The 21104-nt window shown below is 44.3% G+C and overlaps 1 protein-coding gene across 1 annotated transcript; it reads right to left on the bottom strand.

The window, feature by feature from the left end:
* vash2 (vasohibin 2) lies at positions 1–20980 on the bottom strand. Its single transcript, XM_067241837.1, has 8 exons — positions 20168–20980; positions 15603–15691; positions 14720–14776; positions 13911–13985; positions 9531–9768; positions 9016–9159; positions 6737–6858; positions 1–208 (listed from the first exon to the last, which is right to left on the bottom strand). The coding sequence occupies exons 1-8, from the start codon at positions 20486–20488 to the stop codon at positions 139–141; spliced, it is 1116 nt and encodes a 371-aa protein (XP_067097938.1). The 5' UTR covers positions 20489–20980; the 3' UTR covers positions 1–138.
* Between the last annotated feature and the right edge of the window lie 124 nt (positions 20981–21104).

Genomic DNA, 21104 nt, shown 5'->3' with positions numbered 1-21104 from the left:
ATGTCCTGGAGCTGGACTGCGTGGAGACCGGATGAGGTCTTTCTAGTCGGTGCAAGGGAGGGTTGGTTGAGAGGGAGCCTGGGAGGATGGAGGAAGGGCGAGCGAAGGGTGAGGAAGGGCAAGGGGGGCAAAGGTGGCTCAGATGCGTATCTGGTATCCATCGTTCAAGGTGCTGAGCTCTGCAGGCTTCCGATCCAGGGCTGCAGGTCTACGGGAGAGAGGGAGAGAGATGGAGGGGAGAGGAGATAAGGAAAGAGAACCATTAGAGCCTGTTCAACTCAGCACGTTTGATTATTGTCTTTACTGAACATCTCAGATGACAGGATTGTAGCTGACTGCCAACAGGGGGGTCAGTGACCAAACTACAGTCTGGATGACACACCAATGCGATAGAGACAGAGCTCCTACAGGAAGGAACTCACTGTCCTCTTCTCTAGTTCAACTTTAACCTCCCCATAATCTGAAAGAAAGAGTGTGTGTAGGTTCACGTCAGGCTCATCAACATATTGTCCTTGGCCATGGACTGCGAAGGCGCCATGATGCAGCACTTTCTTCTATTGTACAACACACACACACACTTTCTCTCTCAAGGCCTGACAGGGAGAAAGAGAGTGGCTAGCTAGCAGGCAGGACAGCAGCCGTCAAACAATCATCATCTATTAATCCTGCAGTAGTGATGTCAGCTGCAGAGCAGGGATTTTAGACACAAACTTAAGCCAGAGGCACTTTACTTCTGTGAAGCCATAGACACACACACACTTAAACCAGAGGCATTGCACTTCAATTCAGTGAAAACATACACACATTTTAAGAGGCATTGTACTTTACTTCAGTCAAAACACAAACACACACACACACTATGTCTCACACACAGTGAGCATCTTCCCCCTGACATACAGTGAGAACCTTAAGCTCATACATCAAAGAGTGGTGCTAGAAGCCGATAATGACGTTCTCTCACCCTTTCACACACACACACACACACACACACTCAAACACACACCCTTTCACGCACACCAACCAGCTCTCCTCACAGTAAGTCTCCTCTGTTGTCAACTGGGCTCAATTTTAAACCTGGCTTCAAGTCCTTAACAGCACCAACGCCCCCCCCCCCCCCCCTCCCACCACCACCACCACACACACTCCCCTCCTCTCCCCTATGTCCTGCTCATTCTACCTCTCTTTCTCTGCCACATCTCGTTACCCCAAAGTGCATTTCCTACCCTCTGTGTCTTACCTTCCTATTGATCCCCCCATGTGTGTGTGTATGTGTGTGTGTGAGAGAGTCAGGACCCTGGACAGCATCCCGGCTCTCTCTCGCTTTGCTATTTCGATCAATGGCAATCTGTACTTTTAGTGAGGCATAGTTCTATGCTTTCAACACCTACACCCTACCATCTCTCTTCAGAGACAAACTACACAAACACACACAGTGCCAGAGCCACTCACACACACGCTAATTAAACTCTAAAGTTCCCTTTCTCTTGTGTGTCTGGGGGTCAGTGTGTGTCAGTGTGTGTGTGTTCTAAAATCAGTAACATGAGATGTTACGAGGCTGAGGCTGTTGTTAAGAGGCACGGGCAGCAGGGCAGGTCTGTAGGAGATGACAAAAGGGTGAGGAAAGGATGGGAGAGAGGAGAGAGGACAGGACAGCAGAGCAGAGGAGTGAAGGGTCAGATTTGTGAACATGGTGTCTAGCGGTTCTAAAGATACCCCGATGCTCTGAGGAGAATTTACTCTGACACAGAAACACACACACAAACAGATACACAGACTCACATCAGCTCAACTGAGATTTGTTCTGATCTGAGTTGTTGACACAGCAGTCTAGAAGTGACATCAGACAGGGCAGGGACTCCTAGAGCTGGGGGGACACGTGTCCTCCTTCCTGCCTCTTCTCTCCTCTCCAGCGCTCTCTTTTTTCAATTTCCTATCATACTCTCTCTCCCTCCTTCAAAGGTAGACACCCAGGAGACACATTCAATATTCATCAGTCCAAACCCCCCCCCCCGTCACCCGTCCCCTCAGCCTGCTCCCTGTCCCCTGTCCCGTCCCCTCCCCCAGCAGACCTGAGTAGAGCAAGTGAAATACCTGGGGTCTGCTCAATCTAGCGTCTCTGCAGTTTCTTCTTAACTTTTGATATTTGTTCTTGTCTTGATGCTGTGTAAGTCAGCATTACAGTTCCTGTGTGCTGCAGTATCTCCTTACTATTCGGTACCATACTCCTCTCTCTCTTTCTCTCTCCCTCTTTCTCTCTCTTTCTCTCTCCGCTTTAATCTCAGCCAGTTCTCATCCCTTCTTCCCATATCTGGGGATAGAACACATTGTAGATGCTGTCAAAGTGCTTGTATACTTTTTGGAGGTAGTAGCTAGCTGAACTACCACATCAATCTAGTACAGCCAGATATTAGGAATATACAGTATCAGAAGGTAAATGATTTGAATTGTCTTGTCTGGATTTTATGGTTGTTACAAATTCAGACATTGAAATGATCTCATGGGAAAGTATACGGGAGTTGTAAAGTGAAATATCTTAAATACTTTCAGTTATTGTTTTCTTAAAATGAACAACATTTATGAATGTGATTTTGGCCTTAAAATGCTTAGAGTCCTTTGGAGGACGGGAGGGACATGTCTAGGTTCTAATCTCTGGCTCAGCCGTGCTTTAGCCCCCTCCAAGGCTAAATGTAGCCTGTTTAACTAAGCAGCGACCTTGGCAAGCAGCATCCTGTTTAGCCTGGTAAATTAGCCTGCTTAGCTGAAGCCTGTTCATGTCCTGCTGTAGCCTGCTAAGCTTAGCCACAGCCTTGGCTATCCTTCTTAGCCTGGCTAACTGGTATGCTTAGCTTAGGTCTAGCTGTAGCTTGGCCCTGCTAGACATTTTGTCCGCCAATACTCAGTTAACTAAGTTAAACTAATACTAAGTTAAATAACTATTGCTAGTCTCTCCCTCTTTATCCATGTCATTTATCTTAACTGACCTGTGAAACTAGAAAAAACTCATAGCCCTTTAATCACCCTCAACCCTCAACTCACCTAGAATTTGATCTATTGAGTGAAAACCCACACTGCCATTTCAATGTCAGCTCACTCCGGTTGGCTCCATCTGAATAAACCTCTCTAAATCTCTCCAGATAAATAGGTTTCTGTTGGACTATCTTTCCGTGCCAGAGTCATTAGATTGAATGCCTTCCTAAACCACTGTTGAGTTAAACTATCTTCTGGCTAATCAATGATGTTAGCAGGGTGGCTCCAACAGTCATTAAACTAACAGATATCAACAAATCTCTCTTTATGAACTGTTAATGAGAGGATGGATAGTGTTGGCCTGGCTGTCTGTATAGGGTAATCCTCCTGTTTTTGCAAAGGGCTAAGGACTATTTTGATCATCTAAACACACACACACCATTTTGAATTACAGTGCATCCGGAAAGTATTCACAGCACTTCACTTTTTCAACGTGTCGTTATGTTACAGCCGTATTCCCAAATTTATTAAATTCATTTTCCCCTCAAAATTCTACATACAATACACCATAATGCAAATGTGAAAAAAATGTATAATTGAAATGTTTGCAAATCTATTAAAAAAAAAATTGCACATGTACATAAGTATTCGGAATCAGAATCAGAAAGCGGTTTTAATCGTCATGAAAGTTTGCACAGACAAGGAATTAACTTTGGCAGGAAGGTGCATACATTCATTCAACATATAAGGATCATAAATCTTGATTAGTGATGTACAAGTCTAACTATACTAACGGTACAAAGTCTAACTAATACTAAGGGGCTGTAAAAATGTTGAATAAAATAAAAATATACAAAGTTAAGTAGCTATGATATACAATATAAAATAAAAATATAAAGTACAAAAATACAAAAAGGGTAACTTAGTGCAAATATGATAAGTTTGCAAATATGGCAAGTGTGCAAATGTGGCAATGGTTAAAGTCTATGTGGGCCCCTGGCCTTGTTGAAGAAGCCAGCAGCGGATGGGAAGAAGCAGTTTTTGTAACGAGTAGTTTTGGTCCTGATGGACCGCAGCCTTCTGCCGGAGGGGAGTGTCTGAAACAGTGTGTCCAGGGTGGGAGGAGTCAGCCACAATTTTCCTCGCTCGCCTTAGGGTCCTCGAGGTGTGCAGGTCCTTGAGGGTAGGCAGATTGCAGTACTTCTCAGAAGTATGGGTGATACACTGCAGTCTGCTCTTGTCCTTGGCAGTAGCAGCAGTGTACCAGATGGTGATGGAGGAGGTGAGGATGGACTCAATGATGGCTGTGTAGAAGTGCACCATCATTGTCTTTGGCAGGTTGAATTTCTTAAACTGCCGTAGGAAGTACATCCTCTGTTGTGCTTTCTTGGTGAGGGAGCCGATGTTCAGTTCCCACTTGATGTCCTGGGAGAGGATAATGCCCAGGAAGCGGAAGGACTCCACAGTGTTGACTGGGGTGAGTGGGGCTTTATTCTTTCTGAAGTCCACAACCATCTCCACTGTCTTAAGAGCATTGAGCTCTAAGTTGTTCTGGCTACACCAGGTAACCAAGTTAGCTTCCCACCTATATTCAGACTCATCTCCACCAGAGATGAGCCCAATGATGGTGGTGTCGTCCGCAAACTTCAAGAGTTTGACGGACGGGTGACTGGAGGTGCAGCTGTTGGTGTACAGGGAGAAGAGCAGAGGTTAAAGGTTGCAGCCCTCAAGTGATCCGGTGCTGATGGACCGGAAGTCAGAGACTTGTGTTCCCAGCTTAACGCTCTGCTTCCTGTCAGACAAGAAGTCTGTGATCCACCTGCAGGTGGAGTCAGGCACGTTCAGCTGGGAGAGCTTGTCCTGAAGCAGGGCGGGGATGATGGTGTTGAAGGCAGAGCTGAAGTCCACAAACAGGATCCTGGCGTAGGATGCTGGGGAGTCCAGGTACTGGTACTGTAGGGTGAAGTGGAGGGCCATGTTAACTGCGTCGTCCACAGACCTGTTGGCTCTGTAGGCAAACTGCAGGGGGTCCAGTAGAGGTTCTGTGATGGATTTGAGGTGTTTCAGCACCAGGCGCTCAAAAGACTTCATTACCACAGAGGGCGACGGGTCTGTAGTCATTATGTCCTGTTGGCCTTAGCTTTTTGGGCACAGGGATGATGGAGGAGAACTTGAGACAGGTTGGCACATGGCATGTCTCCAGGGAGGTGTTGAAGATGTAGGTGAACACCGGAGACAGCTGGTCAGCGCAGTGCTAGGGTTATTCATAGCCTTTGTAAGTATAGCCTTTGCCATGACAATCAAAACTGAGCTAAGGCGCATCCTGTTTCCACTGATCATCCTTGAGATGTTTCTACAACTTTATTGGAGTCCACCTGTAGTAAATTCAGTTGATTGGACATGATTTGTAAAGGCACACACCTGTCTATATAAGGTGTTAAAGTTGAAAGTACATGTCAGAGCACAAACCAAGCCATGAAGTCCAAGGAATTGTCTGTAGACCTCCGAGACAGGATTGTATTGAGGCACAGATCTGGGGAAGGGTACAAAAAAATTCTGCAGCATTGAGGGTCTCAATGAGCACATGGCCTCCATCATCCGTAAATGGAAGAAGTTTGGAACCACCAGGACTCTTTCTAGAGTTGTCCGCCCAGCCAAACTGAGCGATCGGGGGAGAAGGGCCTAAGTCAGAGAGGTGACCAAGATCCTGAGGGTCACTCTAACAGAGCTCCAGCGTTGCTTTGTGAAGAGAGGAGAACCTTCCAGAAGGACAACCATCTCTGCTGCACTCGGCCCATCAGGCATGTAAGAGTGGCCAGACGGAAGCCACTCCTCAGTAAAAGGCACATGACAGCCTGCATGGAGTCTTCCAAAAGGCAGCTTAAGGACTCTCAGAACATAAAGGCCGAATTATACTACTCCGTTTTCACGGAGACGGACACAGGGAACGACCTCTACAATTTGGAACGCCCTCTCTGAGCCCTCTCCGAGCCCTTCGGAGAGCTCTACGTGCACCTCCTGATTTTCCTGACTAACCGCTTGCGTCAGGGGCGGGGGTGGGGTTGCCGTGACCAACAAGACGAACAGAATCCCTTGACCGTCATTGCTGTAAGTTTTTACAATTCAGATTTCAGCTAAACAGTACATGTAAATCAGCATCTGAATTAAAATGTGATGAGAAATGGGCAGTGTGGTTGCTGAAAATGTGCTTATTTTATTGATGAAACAGCTAATTTGTAAATTTGCTCTGACTTTTCGATAACCTAGCTAGCATTGCAGTGCAGCGCCACCTACTCTTCTGGTGGTGAATTGTTTTCAGCACCCACAGCCTTCGGAGTACTAAAAATTCAATGAATCCGTCCAACTCCGTCCGTCTGTCTGTCCGTAACGGAGTCGGAATAGTATAAATCGGCCTTAAGAAATAACATACTCTGGTTTGATGAAACAAAGATTGAACTATTTGGCCTGAATGCCAAGCATCATGTCTGGAAGAAACCAGACAACACTCATCACCAATTAATACATTAATTGAATCTATTTTGGAATAAGGCTGTAACCTAACAAAATGTGGAAAAAGTGAAGCGCTGTGAATACTTTCTGAATGCACTGTAGTAAAGGGGCATTCCCAAATTTAGAACATTTGAAATATTTTGAACTGGTAATACACACACTGCCACACATGCCAGGCATCCCTTCTGGAATCCAAAGCACTGCAGTCATGTGTAGGATTTTGGACCCTCCAAATATCTGCAGAGGGCTTGATACTCACGACTTGTCTCGGCGGTGGAGGTGGCGTCGCTGGGGGCTGCTGCTCTGGCGTCGTCGCGGCGACAGGGACTTCCCCCTGGTCCGCTCCTTGATAGGTGATTGGGCGCTGGATGACTTTAGGATCTGAGGAGTAACAAGAGGCGGGTTCTAATCACTGAAACAATGTCAACAAATCATCCAAATACAAATATACGGAAGTGATGTAGTAGCTATCTGAATGTTGTGTTTCTGGGGATGCTAAGCTCTTCCCTCCGTACTTTGTTACTAACAAGGCAACTAAATTAAGCTAGGTTAGGCTTAAGGAAACTTCATTTTCATTTGACTTATATCCAGTATATTTATATATTTAAGAAAATATTTAAGGTTCCAATTGAAGGTAGGTGTAAGGGAACTTCTACTGTTTATTGTATGAATTTATTGAGAAGACAATCCTATTTGTTCTTTAATATGTCTATAATATAAGTGCTGCTGTAATAGTGTAATTTCCCCTCATGGATCAATGACATTCTAACAGATTCCCCAAATTCCTGGAATACTGTGAAAAATATCTTTATATTGTTTTCCCAATACATTATTTAGAAATGGTCTGTAACAGGAAACAAATGCTTCAGGGAACAAATGGGTTTTCAGGGGATTTCTCAGACTGGAGGAACCTATTTGGAGATCTTTCTTTTAACAGTTTAGAGAGGGATGTTCCTTTCTTGAGTCATACTCGGGAGTCCTGGGGTAACCCCCGTTCAAAAAACAGAGAAATTAGGGAGGAGTATCCTGCCCTAACGCACACACACACACACACACACACACACATGCACACCAATACATACACACAATTGCACACACATACACATTCACACAAACACAAATAAACACATACACACATGTAGGAACACACACAAACACATTTAGGAAAACAGAGTCATACTGTAAAGAGTCACACACATAGGGACACACAGACATACGAAAAACACACACACACATCAATAGATAAAAAGTTAAACCAACCGTTTCTCTCACTTCCAAATACACAACACAATCTAGCTACCAAGCAACATCACCCATGGTAGCACCCCTCCCCAAACACGCTGCCACAGCACACAAAGAATGTGGGACACAAGGTCAAACCTAACCTATGAATACATGCAGGAACACACACAGACACACTTGGTGTCCTATTTCTCTCATTCTGTTGGCAGGCTGAGGTCCAAAATGTCAAACTCATTTTCTTCAGGAACATCATGTCCGACTGCCCCACTTTTGGGCGGGAAAGAATTATGCACCCCAACATGGATGATGGAGTCTGTGAAAAATCTTGAATTTGTAATATAGTTCTCTACCAAAACATTACATCAGCCACCTGTGTGGGCTCACAGATCATCCCTGGAGTGATCTGTTCCGCCTCGAGCCCCAGGGTCCTCCCTGAGGATAGGATTTAGTTTTTCTTCTACACCCTTGCCTTCCTGTCGGTCTGGGAGAATGTTATGGAAGTTCCCCTCTCGGCTTCCTGTGGGGGGAGTGTGTGTGCATGGGGACGGGGGGGTGGGGAGTGTAACCTTATCTATCATGGAGTATTGAGGGCAAGGGAGAGGGTGGGAGATAGGATGGGAAGGGAAAGGGAGGGCGGGAGAGAAGAAGGTGATATGTAGAGAGGAAGAGGGTGGGTTGAGGGGGGACAGCGAGAGATGGGGTGAGGCGAGACGAGTCAGATGGAGAGATAGAGGCGGAGGGCAGGGAGTGGTGGGGGAAGGGACACTAACACTGCAGACTGGTTTAACAGTGAGATATCTAGGTCATGTATTCGCAGCTGTCACACTGGAGAAGCTAGCATTACCCCTTACTTTCTGTGTGTCTGTGTGTGTGTGTGTGTGTGTGTGTGTGTATGTATGTGTCCACATTCTCCACACAAAATATGAGGTCCTGCTATATTTGTGAAACGGAGACATGCTTTTCTAAACATGGCCCTTTCCTAGTTGATATAGTGCAAGGTCGATACATAGGAAGGCTGGTATCAAGCTGCCTCACGAGAGAGACACACGTACACACACAAACTGTACCCCATATATCTTTCAACCTTATGACTAATTTCTTGGTCACACTTTCAGCTGTTCATCCTCTAAATGAGCTGCTTCCTGTGTGAGGGTTCAGACAGGACGATTCTCTGGCCTTGCTTTGTGTGTATGTATGAGTGTTAGTGTGCGTGCGTGTTTTGTATGTAAGTGTGTGTACGTGTGTTTGTGCGTGCGTGCGTGCGTGCATGTGTATGTTTGTATGTGTGTGTCTGACCTTCATCCTCATGTCTCTCCCGTGTTTCTCCAGCTCCTTCCTCATCTCCTCCTGCCCCAGGCGTCCGGCGTTCAGCACCAGGTACTTCCACTCGATTGGCTGGAACACGTGAGGGTCATGGGGCACGTACAGACCTATCTTCACCTGCGGACACAACATTCCACACGCACGTTAAGATATCATAACGTGTAACAGAAATAGAACACACAGAAAAACCTTTGGAGGAACCCGCACTTCCGGTTGAACCGTAAATTGGCGTAGGATTTGAACACAACCTGCACCACAGCTTTCGAGTAGACCCTCTAGAACATGGAACCCATGGATGGAGCAAAACACACGGCATAACTTCTACAGTACGTCCTAAAGCTGAACGTTGAGACCTCTGGCATCCGTATACACATGAACCCTGACATGGAAATGGGTCCTCCACTTGCTAAAAGCAGTAATCGTCTACTTTCCCAACCTAAACTTAACCTCCAACTTCTCAAAATCAAATCCACACGCTTCTGAGACACCTTTTTGAGCGTGTGCTGGTAGCGCCGGTACGAGTCCTCGAAGTCGGCAACCAGCTCGCCGAGAGTGCGGAAGGTCAGGGGCTTATCCATCAGGTCCTGGCGCCGGCTCATGCCCAGCGTGCCGTAGCGGCCGTTGCAGTAGACGCCCAGGACCACGTGGTGGAAGTGGTGGCCAGAGAACTGGGTCTTAAAGCTGATGGGGAAACGCTCCAGGGAAGTCAGGCCGTTGGTCAGGTAGCTGGAGGCGAGGCGTGGGGGTTAAGGAAGAAAAGGGGGTGGGGGGGTGGTGTGATGTGCACGTTTTTTTCCAAGTGATCTGTTTCTGAGAAATGTTTTGTGCCTGTGGTTGTTTCTATAAAGTGAGTGAGGCAGAAAGAAAGAGAGACAGTGAGAAAGACATAAATAAATAGAAATAGAGAGACAGTAAGAGAGACAATAAGAAAGAGAGATAGAGTGAGAGACATGTAAGGGACTACAGCACTTCTCAGAAACTCATTGTGTTGTGTTTACATCAACTCATGACCTAACTAAGGTTGTCTGTTATTGGATATTTGAGACTGAACCTGTGAACCTTAGCACACACACAGATGCCTGAACACCTCCACACACACACAAAACACATACAGTGTAGTATCTCAAAATTTATTTTCTAATGCCCTAGTTCATAGGTGAGATCAACTAACTATATATAACCATCTATCCAGCCAGCCAGCCAGTCAGTCAGTCAGTCATGTAATTGACTGTTTTCATAATCAAGATCAGTACACTCATATCCCCTCCAAACCTGGACTGCACTCCCACTACTGTCTGTCTGCGACTCTTATGTAACTGGCCTCCCCCTACCTCCCTCTCTCCCTCCCTCCCTCCCCTGAAGACACTGCAGTCTGAGTGCAACCATGCTACAGGAAGGAAGGGAGGAGATGAGTGAATGTGTAAGCACGATTATCTGGGACTATCCAGAGCCTGGGGCACTCATGATACACACAGGGGGGTTCCCTGGTTTGTGTGTGTGTGTGTCAGTGGCCTAATGACTGAATCGACCACCTGACATGACTTCAGGGTTCTGCAAAGATCATCAATGAACCTTTACACCTTCAAACCATAGCGCTCTCTGTCTCAGCTGGTTGGTTTTCCGTGTAATCTGTGGGAAACAGTGGAACCCTTTGTGACATTGTTTGTAAAAAAGGGGCTATTAAAGTATGTTTTCATTTGAATTGGACCTTGAGTGCAGTTTAATCCCAAAGCAAGCAGACTATTTGACACATAGATGCAGAGAACATAAACTGGTTGTGGTTCTTTTAGCATATTTTAGGACCAGCTGGCTGGCTTGGTCTGCACTCCTACCAGCAACCATCTGCCATGCGGTTCCTCCCAGTGGAGTGCAGTCAATGGACGGGAAACCCATCAGTCATCCCAATAGCACGCCTCCACAGCATTCCCATTGGCCGGAAAGCTTAAATACTGCCTATTGTAATTCAACAGGCCGGATGGTAGAGGTGTGTAACTGTCCAGCTGACAACACCCACCTCAACATTCTTAATTAACCAGCATGTTTGCAGTGTCCCCAGATAGGAAGGACTCACAAAAGACTTGTCCTGGACACGATTGTTCGCTGACAGTTACAGGTTGGTTTGTGATATGAGTGTGTGTGTGTGTGTGTGTGTGTTAAAGATAGCTGTGGGTTTAAGCTAGCGGGTTGCTGTGTAACCCTTACAAAAACAAAGTCTATTAAAGTATACTATAAGTGTACTAAAAAATGGATAGTACTTTTAGTTCACTTTTGATATACTTTTAAAAAGTACACTTAGAAAATAGTTCACTTTTGATATACTTTTAAGTATACTTTGAAAATAGTTCACTTTTGATATACTTATAAGAAGTATACTTGGAAACAAAAAATGGTATACATTTCTTCTGGAGTAGGATGTAGGCTACATTTTCTTTTATTATAAAGCAAAAACATTCAAAATACTTACAATATACTAAAGTACATTACAAGTTACATTTTTTAGATCCATCTTGTATATTCTAATTATTCATGTCTAGGAAAATATATTATGCATTGCACATTGAATCTTTTTTGTTACTGAAGCTGTAACCTTAATTACGGCCAAAACATTTTGAAACCCTATACTCTTATACGATACTAATAATTATCAATTGGAGTATTAATGGAAAAAACAAAACAAAAAAAACTACTTGAGAAAGAAGCAGACAGAAGGGTTGCATTATGCATTTGAAGGTTATACTGTGAAAAGATGAAGATAGCGTGGCTCATTGGCTGGTCAATTCCCATGATGCAAGGCGGTAAATAGTGTTAAAATTTGCTGATAAATGTGTTTATCAGTTTGTTCGAAATACAAATGTAACTTCAAGAATTTCGTTTTTTTATTGTGTCTGTTTAGAATGTAGTGTTTTGTTGCATGGTAATTGTCATTGTTGTGCTGGTTTACAATTGTAACCATGAGTTAAATGACTAACGTTTGATAAGAGCTGGATTAATGCAACATGAGTCCATACGCAGGAATTAGCTTCTTTCATCTTATAATAAGTGTCACTTGGCGAGGGCCCCCGTTCTCGTCAAGTGATGCAAGATCGGTGGCGTTGGAGGGGCCCCTAAACATATAAATATCATAGGAAATCATAGTAAATGGACATTTATTAAGTTTACTTCTTGAAGTACTTACATTAATTGAAAGTGCACTTGAAAGTATTCCAAAGTATATTTTGAAGTACTTTAGGAAGTATACTTCATGAACTGAAAGTGCACTACACAGGTTACTTTAGAGTATTCAAAGGTATACTTTGAAGTACTTGAGGAAGTATACTTCATAAACTAAAGTGCACTACACAGGCTACTTTACAGTATTCAAAAGTAAACTTCAAATACATTATAAGTGTACTTTAAAGTGTACTAAATGACCTAAAAAGTGGGCCAATTCAGTTTACTTAGTACAAAAATAGTATATAAATAAGTACACTGCTAGTATACTTTAGGTACCATGATAATAGTATACTTTTTATACTTAAGTATACTTACAAATTAAACTTGAAGTATACTTCTTCTTTGTAAGGGAAGTGGAGTGTTAGAGTGTAATTCAGGGAGTCAGATGGCTGAGCGGTGAGGGAGTCGAGCTAGTAATCTGAAGGTTGCCAGTTCGATTCCCTGCCGTGCAAAATGACGTTGTGTCCTTGGGCAAGGCACTTCACCCTACATGGTCCCTGTACTTACTGTAAGTCGCTCTGGATAAGAGCGTCTGCTAAATGACTAAATGTAAATGTAATTATACACAAAAGAAGCAGTAGTTGGCGAACAAGAGAAAAAACAGTTCCTCTGTCCTCCCCTCTGCTGCAGCTGAGGCACTGAGTACACACACATTCCTTATGCTCACACACATACACACCTCACACACACAAACATGATCTCACAGACAAGGGGAGTCATAAGAACACACATGCACACACTCATCTTGACACACAATTACACACAAACGCACACGCCCACTCGCTCTCTTCACTCATCCCCCGCTGTCTCTGTCTAATGAATGGTCCATTAACGGACTCAGAGAGAGATCATATTTCCTGTGTTAATCCCATGTGATGCAGCCAGCCAGCGCTAGCGTAAGTATGTCCCACTCAGAATGACGGGAGGGGTTAATGTTGCCATGGAAACACTGCCAAGAAACACAGGAGTGTAACGGCAGTGTTTGGGATTGTAACTCGGGCGTACAAATGACACACAAATGACAACAAGCCTTTGAGACTTGAATGTGGTGTTTTCTGTGTGAAAGGACAATACCGTACTAATAATACTGAGGTTAGGGAGAGGGAATATATGTGAATCCAAAAATGTGTAGACTGGCTGACATATGATAACATAGCTTTAGAATGGCTTGCCATTTTGGTCAGGACTTAATTCCAAACCACTTTAGCCCATTTTATCCCCTTTTTACACACACACACGCTAGCGGAGCAGTTTAGCTGAAACACACACTGGCAGGGTTTCATCACCAACACGGTTACGTTCTTTTGTTCCCTCAGACAGTCATGACCACACACTCCGTCTTCTGAACCCTGTCTTTCACATAACCACAACCACAGTTATGACGTACAATCAGTAGAAAGGCAGTTGGGAGGTCAGGCAGTTTAGAGGTCAGGCAAAATAAGTGTCAAAGTTCCCGATTGGCCAAAAGACCGTTGCAGTCATGAACATCAGGAGGTGCTAGGTTGAAGTTTGCAATTTGATTGGGTGAGCAAAACTTAGCTTTGGACTTCCTAGCTCTAGTTTCCTAGCAACAGGGTGATATGTGTAACCTCGGGGCAGAATGCGTGTGTGTCTGCGTTATCAGCTCCTTAATTATCTAGCCGTGAAAAGGATACATTCCAAGGATAACAGCTTCAAGGCATTTGATTGGAAGAGATTCCCTAATCATCTCTCTGGCTGTCTCCATCAACCTAAACAGAAAAAGCAGGAAAGCATCAGTAATCAATTACAAGAAGAGCATTTGGTGTGTTTTCATACAGTCCTTATCCTTTTGCTAAATGCAGATAAGAGAAAGTCAGACACAGACAATGGGATAAGATCAGCGTTCGTCAAAACCCATTCTCCTTTATTGAACCCAGATTTTATTAGAAAAAACCCCTGCTGAGATAAGGACGGCCAAACATATGAAATCTTGACCTGCTTACCTAGTTTTAGTTAGAGAAAAAAATGGCTGCCGTGAGAAAGCCTGCAGAAGGGAGTTTCCACTGTGTTCTGAATACTGAGGGTAGAGGCATCAGAAAAACCAATTCTGGCCTGCACTGATCTACAAATGGCGATAGCTAGCAGATAACTTTTATTCTTAAAGACCAGGTGTGCCAAGACAAAGTATTACAGGGTTAGGCACAGGTAACACCCAGAATTGATGCATATTTTTTAATGGGTTGAAATAACTTTAATTGTTTGTACAAAAGCGGACAGTGTTTCTCTGCGTGGCTCTTAAGTGGTGTGTGATATCTTCTATCAAAAACTACGGACCCTTCTGTGAAACCCCATCTGTGCTGGAGAACAACCCCTTAAACTGTTCTGTAACAGTGAACAATAAATAAAACATGAACAAGCATGATGACAAATGGACTCTTTTTCCTCACACACACATACACACTGGTGGTAATGCTTCAGGAATGTCCTTGGGGCCTCTACTCACCCAGACAGCGGTCTGGTCTTCTTGATCTCAAAGAACTGCGTTCCTGTGTGATTGTATCTGGCGAAAGTTGAGGACCAGAGAGACAGTGCTTGTATACAGTATTGAAGTATTGTTCCTGTTACCACACTAAAGTACCTTAACCAATGCCTGAAATACCATGTTTCTTCCTAATCTTATTTGTCAGCAATAAATAATACCTTCCTTCTAGCTATATCAAGGGTATGTAAACATTGTGACTCTGTATGTTAGTCACATGGCTGCTTCGGTCAAACTTATGTCTGGTTTTGTCAAGCTTATGTCTGGTTCTGTCGGTTTTCTGTGACTTCTGCTGTCAAGTTCTTGACTGCTTCTGTCAAGCTTATGACTGCTTCTGTCAAGTAATCTGCTTCTGTCAAGAATGTCTGCTTCTGTCAAGATTATGCCTGGCTATGACAAGCAGAAAACTGGAAGTGGTTCCATCTGGCTATATCCATGATCATTTACTATTATATGACACCTAACTGCACCAGGAAACACCTGTTGGCAGTTGGCACACCTGCATTTCCTCAGGATTCAGTCAAAGCAGATGAAGGAAATCCACCTGAGTCTTTACATCCTGTTAGCTTGACACGCTCGCTGGAAGCTAACGGCTAGCTCGCTGTTTCATCTCAGCATATAAACATTGTTTATGTGTCCAAAAGCAGCAGAAGCTAACAGAACAAATACCTATATAATCAGCTAAACAGGCTGCATCTCAATAAGGAAAAATGTTTACCACATTATGATCCCTACAGACAAATACAACAGTAGGTCTGGTTTCTAAAAAGAGGGATTTATCTCTATCTTTGCAGTATATTTTACACAACAAATGTGTCTCAATCCAGCAAAGGGAGGGTAAGGATACTGCAGAGTCTTCATGTAGTTCTGGACAGCCAGCAGCCAATCAGGAACAGACATGGAGGGCTTGAAGTTGGGCACAGAGGGAACATGATGCTGAGGGAGAGAGAGGGAGGGGTTTTAAGGGGTTAGAACAAAAAACAAATCAACCACATTTGTGTCTCTCCGCGGTCCGTCATAACCAGTGAGTGAGACCGAGTCTGCTCTGACACACACACTTCTTACAAACTTTTCTCTTGACTCTGTGGTCACAAAATAAGGAAAAATGTGTGTATGTGTGGTTGTGTGTGTGTCTGTTTACAGGAGCTGGGCCTGGGGAGGGGAGCAATAATAGCCGTATCATTTCCTGAGGGGGAGGGGGGGGGGGGGAGTGTTCCTTTCCTGACATGAAGCAGCCTTTTTTAGGAGTGTGTCTCGTGGTGGACACCAACAATCTGAGCCTGAAGCTGGGTAGAAAAAGGGTGAATGAGAGTAGACAGAGACAGAGAGAAAGAGAGAGAGAGAGAAAGTAGGAGAGAAAGTAAAAAATAGAGTGAGAGACAGCCTAATGAATAGTAGAGATGCAAGTCTGATGCAACAAGCATTGCAGAGAGACAATAAAGAATCAGAGAGAGAGAGAGAGAGAGAGAGAGAGAGAGAGAGAGAGAGAAAGTAGGAGAGAAAGTAAAAAATAGAGTGAGAGACAGCCTAATGAATAGTAGAGATGCAAGTTCAAGAAAGTATGCAAGAAAGTATGATGAGCGGCAGTAACAGAAAAAGAAAGCCTGATGGGAGAGAGATACAAAAAGGAGGGGTACCATATGAGCGTTTATTTGAGTGTGTCTTGTAGATAGGCAATCGAATGGAGGTGTGATGTAAGTTGCAGTTTATGTTAGTGTTGTGATATAGTCTTTCATCAACCACACACACACATCATCCAACAGATCAGTTATATGGTTACATGGCTAAAATTAACCACATCAATGAATGAAATGCAGAGAAATAATAGCAGCAGTCTGGGTCTCAATAATCTCTCTATTCTAAATAGGAGCTGATGCTCCTCCCAGGAGTTCCATTGAGCTGTAGGTCAATGGAATTCTTGTTTGGAGTGGTGATTGCTCATTAGTGCTTTGTAATTGTTTGTGTTGTTGGGATTGTGGGTTGTATAAATGCCCTCACTTACAGGTGGGTGGGGGTTAGGATTTAAGACATCCATAGTCACATTTTAATGGGGATCGTTTTGCTTTTTCACATTGGTGTAGAATGCTTATCCATTCTACCGTTTCTCCTCTCTCGCTTTCTCTTCCTCTCTCTGTCCCCTTTCACTCTTTCACTCCATCTGACTACCCCCTCTCCATCCCTCTCTTTCACATTGAAGAGAGATACATCAGCGTAGGTCTCTACATATTGGATCCTCACAGGAGAGGAGCACCCTGATGTCTCACTTCACAGGGTGCCTCTGCTACAGATAATTAGAGGGTTTATTTGAGGCTGATTCCAATTCAACCTTGCACTTATCTATCTGCCTTCTCTTCTATCCATGCCTCCCACCTTCTCTCGTTCCTACATGTTGATTGTTTGTGATGTCAGATGCCCAGCAAAACTCAGTCTTATGTGCATGTGTGTGTGCTTTGACAGGAACGTGTACTTTCCTCTGCGTGTTTAAATATGTGTGTGTGTTTTTCTCCGTGTGAAAGTGTACCTCGCCGCCCTGTGCTAATTAAAAGCGTGACTCTGCTGGTGGGAGCAGAGAACATTCCCACTGCGGGGTAGGTGTAGGAGTGAGGATAGAGTTAGGAGCAAGATGACACCGACCCCTGACCCCCAGACAACAGGCCACCGCCTCAGAGGCAATACGCCCCTTGCGGGTGCACCGACAGATAGCCAGAAACTATGATTTCTCCGGTTCTCTCCGGTTCTTTATCCCTCCCTGTCTGTTCAGCTGTCCCTTCAGAGGGGGGTTGTGTGGGGGTTAAAGAAAAAAGAATGCTCAAAACTCCTGGAGCTCCAAGGCTAATCTAACCCTCCTTCCACCAGAGATAGAGAAGAGGGAGAGAGAAGGGAGAGAGACAGAGAGAGAGACACACAGACACAGCCTGAATTTAAACTGAACAAGCCACCTAAGGCATTTGTCTACATCAGTAAGGCTGTTGTGCCTGGAGAAGGTCTATCTTTAGACAGTGATACAGTAAACCTTAAACCAGTAAACACACGTGTAACCTGAATCACTGTACTCTGCTCAGCCACAGCTTGAAGACGTGCCTTCAGTCAGGCGCTGACATCCTGATATCCTTGGTGTTTGTGTGATGTTAACAGCAATAGCCTAAAGACCTCTCATTACAGCTGTCTAGTGATTTTGCCTAACCAGAACATATTAAGCTTGATTTGATTAGTCACAAAATACCGCAACATTCCTTTTCTTCTAATTTTACCTGGCATCTTGCAAATAAGAGGGCAGTAGATACTCCTGCTACTCTACACCATCTTCTCAAGGTCTTAGGATTTTGAGGTCTTCTCAAAATCCTGTTATGACAATCAGTGAGAGTGAGAGGTGAGTAAGCTTTGAAATAACTTATTTCGGAGCTGAAAGCTTGTTGTTTCCAGAAAGTGGGAAAAAGCTTTTGGCAACAATAGGCTTCAGAGATCTCAGTCCCAGAAACCAGATGGAGGATTATTCAGATACCAAACGTCCATTAATCTGAGCGTTGCAGAGTTCAAGTTGTGGGGTAACCAACACTGACATGGTGTTGGTCAAATCATGTTTGGTAGGGAGGCAGGAAGCTAGAAACACATTATTTAGGCTATTTCTTTCAAACCTTGTCACACACAGGAGCAGTGTATTGCTTTGAATCCTGTGCCATAATTCCTTTTACACAAAAGACACAGTCCTACCAGTTTATGTCAGTCCAATTCTCTTAAAAGGACAGCTAGTCTAGCCGAGCATCTCACCTGGAAGCCATACATGGTCAAAAATGTCTCCTAATCAAAACCATATGCTATGCTAGGCTAGCTAGCATCTGGACACCATACATGGTCAAAACTTTCTCCCAATCAAAACCATTTGCTATGCTAGCTAGCTTTCAGGTCATCCCCTTCTAAGTCAATCTCCTTAGTGATTTAGCTAGCTAGCGTGGGGGAGTCTGGTCACAGCAAGCTTGCCTGAGGCCAACAGCCAACACGACTCCAGACACCTGTCCAGTCAAGCTGTACAGTTCAGCATAGCCGAGTGTAGTCTAGCACAGCCCCACTTAGGTAGGTAGGTACTAAGGGGAAATTGTATAGTTAAATCAGTCCTAATTAGAATTTTGTAAAGCTTTTGTAAAGCTCTCTCTTGGAAGTCGCTTTGGATAAAAGCGTCTGCTAAATGCATAAATGTAAATAAATGTAAAATAAATAAAAATGTTCAATTCATGATTTTTGGTCACCTGTCTTAGCCATGCCTGGCACAGACACACACCTGTACACGGACAAATGGCCTTGGCCAACTGATACATGCATTAGTGCAACTTTAGCCCTTTCTACAGTTAGCACCTGCTGTTCCGCCTTATTAAACCCTAACATGGCCACACTTCATACCAGTATAGTACTGACAGCTGATATTCAATTTAGACTTGTATACAAGTACAAATTCCCTGGCCTAGCCTAGCTTAACCTATCCTAGCCTTACAAGCCTACTGTGTAATACTGTGTGACAAAGACATTGTCAGTATAGAACCACCTTAACCCAGTTCACACTTTGCCCATCACCATGACTGGGTGAACATGGTGTTGTTTTGGGTTGCTGGTTGAAGGTGTGTTGGGAGGGTCTAATTTATGGGCATGAGATGACCCTTATACCATATTATCCCTTGTCCAAAAGACAGACATTTTAATCTAACATTTTAACTACTGTCTTCATTTGCATTGGTTTATTGCTGACAGTCGGGACATATTACATTTAATGTCACTTCTTCTGTAGCTAATAAAGTTTCTACCCCCCAATTAACACCGTGGTGACATGGTTAGGGACGCTGACAATGGGTCCTTTGAGCGAGGGTACGTGTACTATCATAATTCTGTGCTATTTGTAAGCTTACCACTCTGTGCTATAGGATCTTGGCATCCCCATAACAGTTCAATAATTACAGCATGGCCAGTTAGTTCAACAGTTTCCTTTCACAGAGCACCCATAGAGCAAGGTTAGTGGTAGAATCCTGGGGAAGTTATGGGGTGTGGGAAGGGGCAATGGGCAGGGAGGGCTGCAGGGACAAGGCCATGTACTGAGACAACAGACAGGATATGAGGCAGGACATTGAAGCTAGGGCAGGAAGAATAGTTTGCATGCAACACATGTCATTCCACCAGTAAAACAATAGAGAACAGTTAGGATAAAGGATGGTGAACCTCTCAGCATGAAATCCTGATTTAATTATTTTGTTCTGTTTTGTGCATGGGACACTGGACTGGGCTGGACAGTTTGTGAAACTGCACTTCTGTAAACTAATACTGGTTTGGTGACCATCATTTCAATTATTTTACTATTTTATAGTTTTCTCTTACACGGAGATGATGGATTGTGGAGGTCTGTGTGACAGCTTCTGCTGCAATACTTACTTTGGGAAGATATGCAGCATTCCGTATTTTGTTAACCATCTCCTGCCCATCTGGATGCACTTTCGCTACATGAGTCCACATCCTTTCCCAGGTCACTGTCTCAATAGGAAACCCAGTCCGGTTCACGTAGAACAATACGCCCCCGTCCTTCTCCTCCTCCTCTCCCGACGATCGCCCGGTGTTGTTAACTGTGTCCCCCTGAGAAGAGGACTCGGCACCGGGGCTAGAGTTGCAGCAGTAGCCGCTGGTGCTTTTTGACCGGTGCCTGCCCATTTTACCGGCGGAGGAGCAAGTGCTGGGGGCGGTGATCGGTCCTGTCATTGTTAGAGTCAAAAAAGGGGTCTCTCTCTCGGCAGATGGCGGACCGTGCTGATTCCCCTTGTCGTTGTAGGTCCTGATCAATACATGTTGCTGTCGATCTAGATACCTACTCCAGTCTCTACCTCAGGACAATAAATAGGCTAAATTACAATCATGTAGCCTAGCCTACTGCAATTATTCTACTGGCAGACTATCCTATTCTATTAAGCAAAATGAAGAATTGCTGCAATGTATTGTCATCGACTGCCACATATGACAGCAGGTGATCAAAGCGCACATAGTTGTCATGGAGCCTACCTCGCATGAAAATCCATTCATGTTTTCGTTATGCTAGTCGACCACAGTCGAAGTTGGGCTTCGTTTTCTGAGGCACCGTAACTTCATCCCTCTCTCACTCAAAAACACTGCGGGGGCGGCTGACTCCCTCGGCTAGTAATGATGACCTCTGCTACGCCTTCCTCCCAGATCGTCAACATGTTGCCTCCCCATCGATCCTTTGGTCAAAAGCGTCGTCCAGATGATGAAAGTATTTTTCAGTCGCTAGCTTAATTAATTAATAACATGCTTAGAGCTAATCTTTTTGGATAAATTATTTCACGATGTTGTTCTCAATTGT

The sequence above is a fragment of the Osmerus mordax genome, chromosome 8, assembly GCF_038355195.1.
Source record: "Osmerus mordax isolate fOsmMor3 chromosome 8, fOsmMor3.pri, whole genome shotgun sequence".
Taxonomy (NCBI): Eukaryota; Metazoa; Chordata; class Actinopteri; order Osmeriformes; family Osmeridae; genus Osmerus; species Osmerus mordax.
This window is presented reverse-complemented; position numbering and strand designations above follow the sequence as displayed.

Excerpts from the sequence above, each read along its gene's own strand:
- vash2 (XM_067241837.1), bottom strand. The coding sequence starts at position 20,488 with ATGACAGGACCGATCACCGCCCCCAGCACTTGCTCCTCCGCCGGTAAA. Across the intron at positions 15,692-20,167 it reads ATGCTGCATATCTTCCCAAA|CATCATGTTCCCTCTGTGCC; the intron begins GTAAGTATTGCA and ends TCTCTCCCTCAG. Across the intron at positions 9,769-13,910 it reads GAAGCTGTTATCCTTGGAAT|CTACCTGACCAACGGCCTGA; the intron begins GTATCCTTTTCA and ends CCTCGCCTCCAG.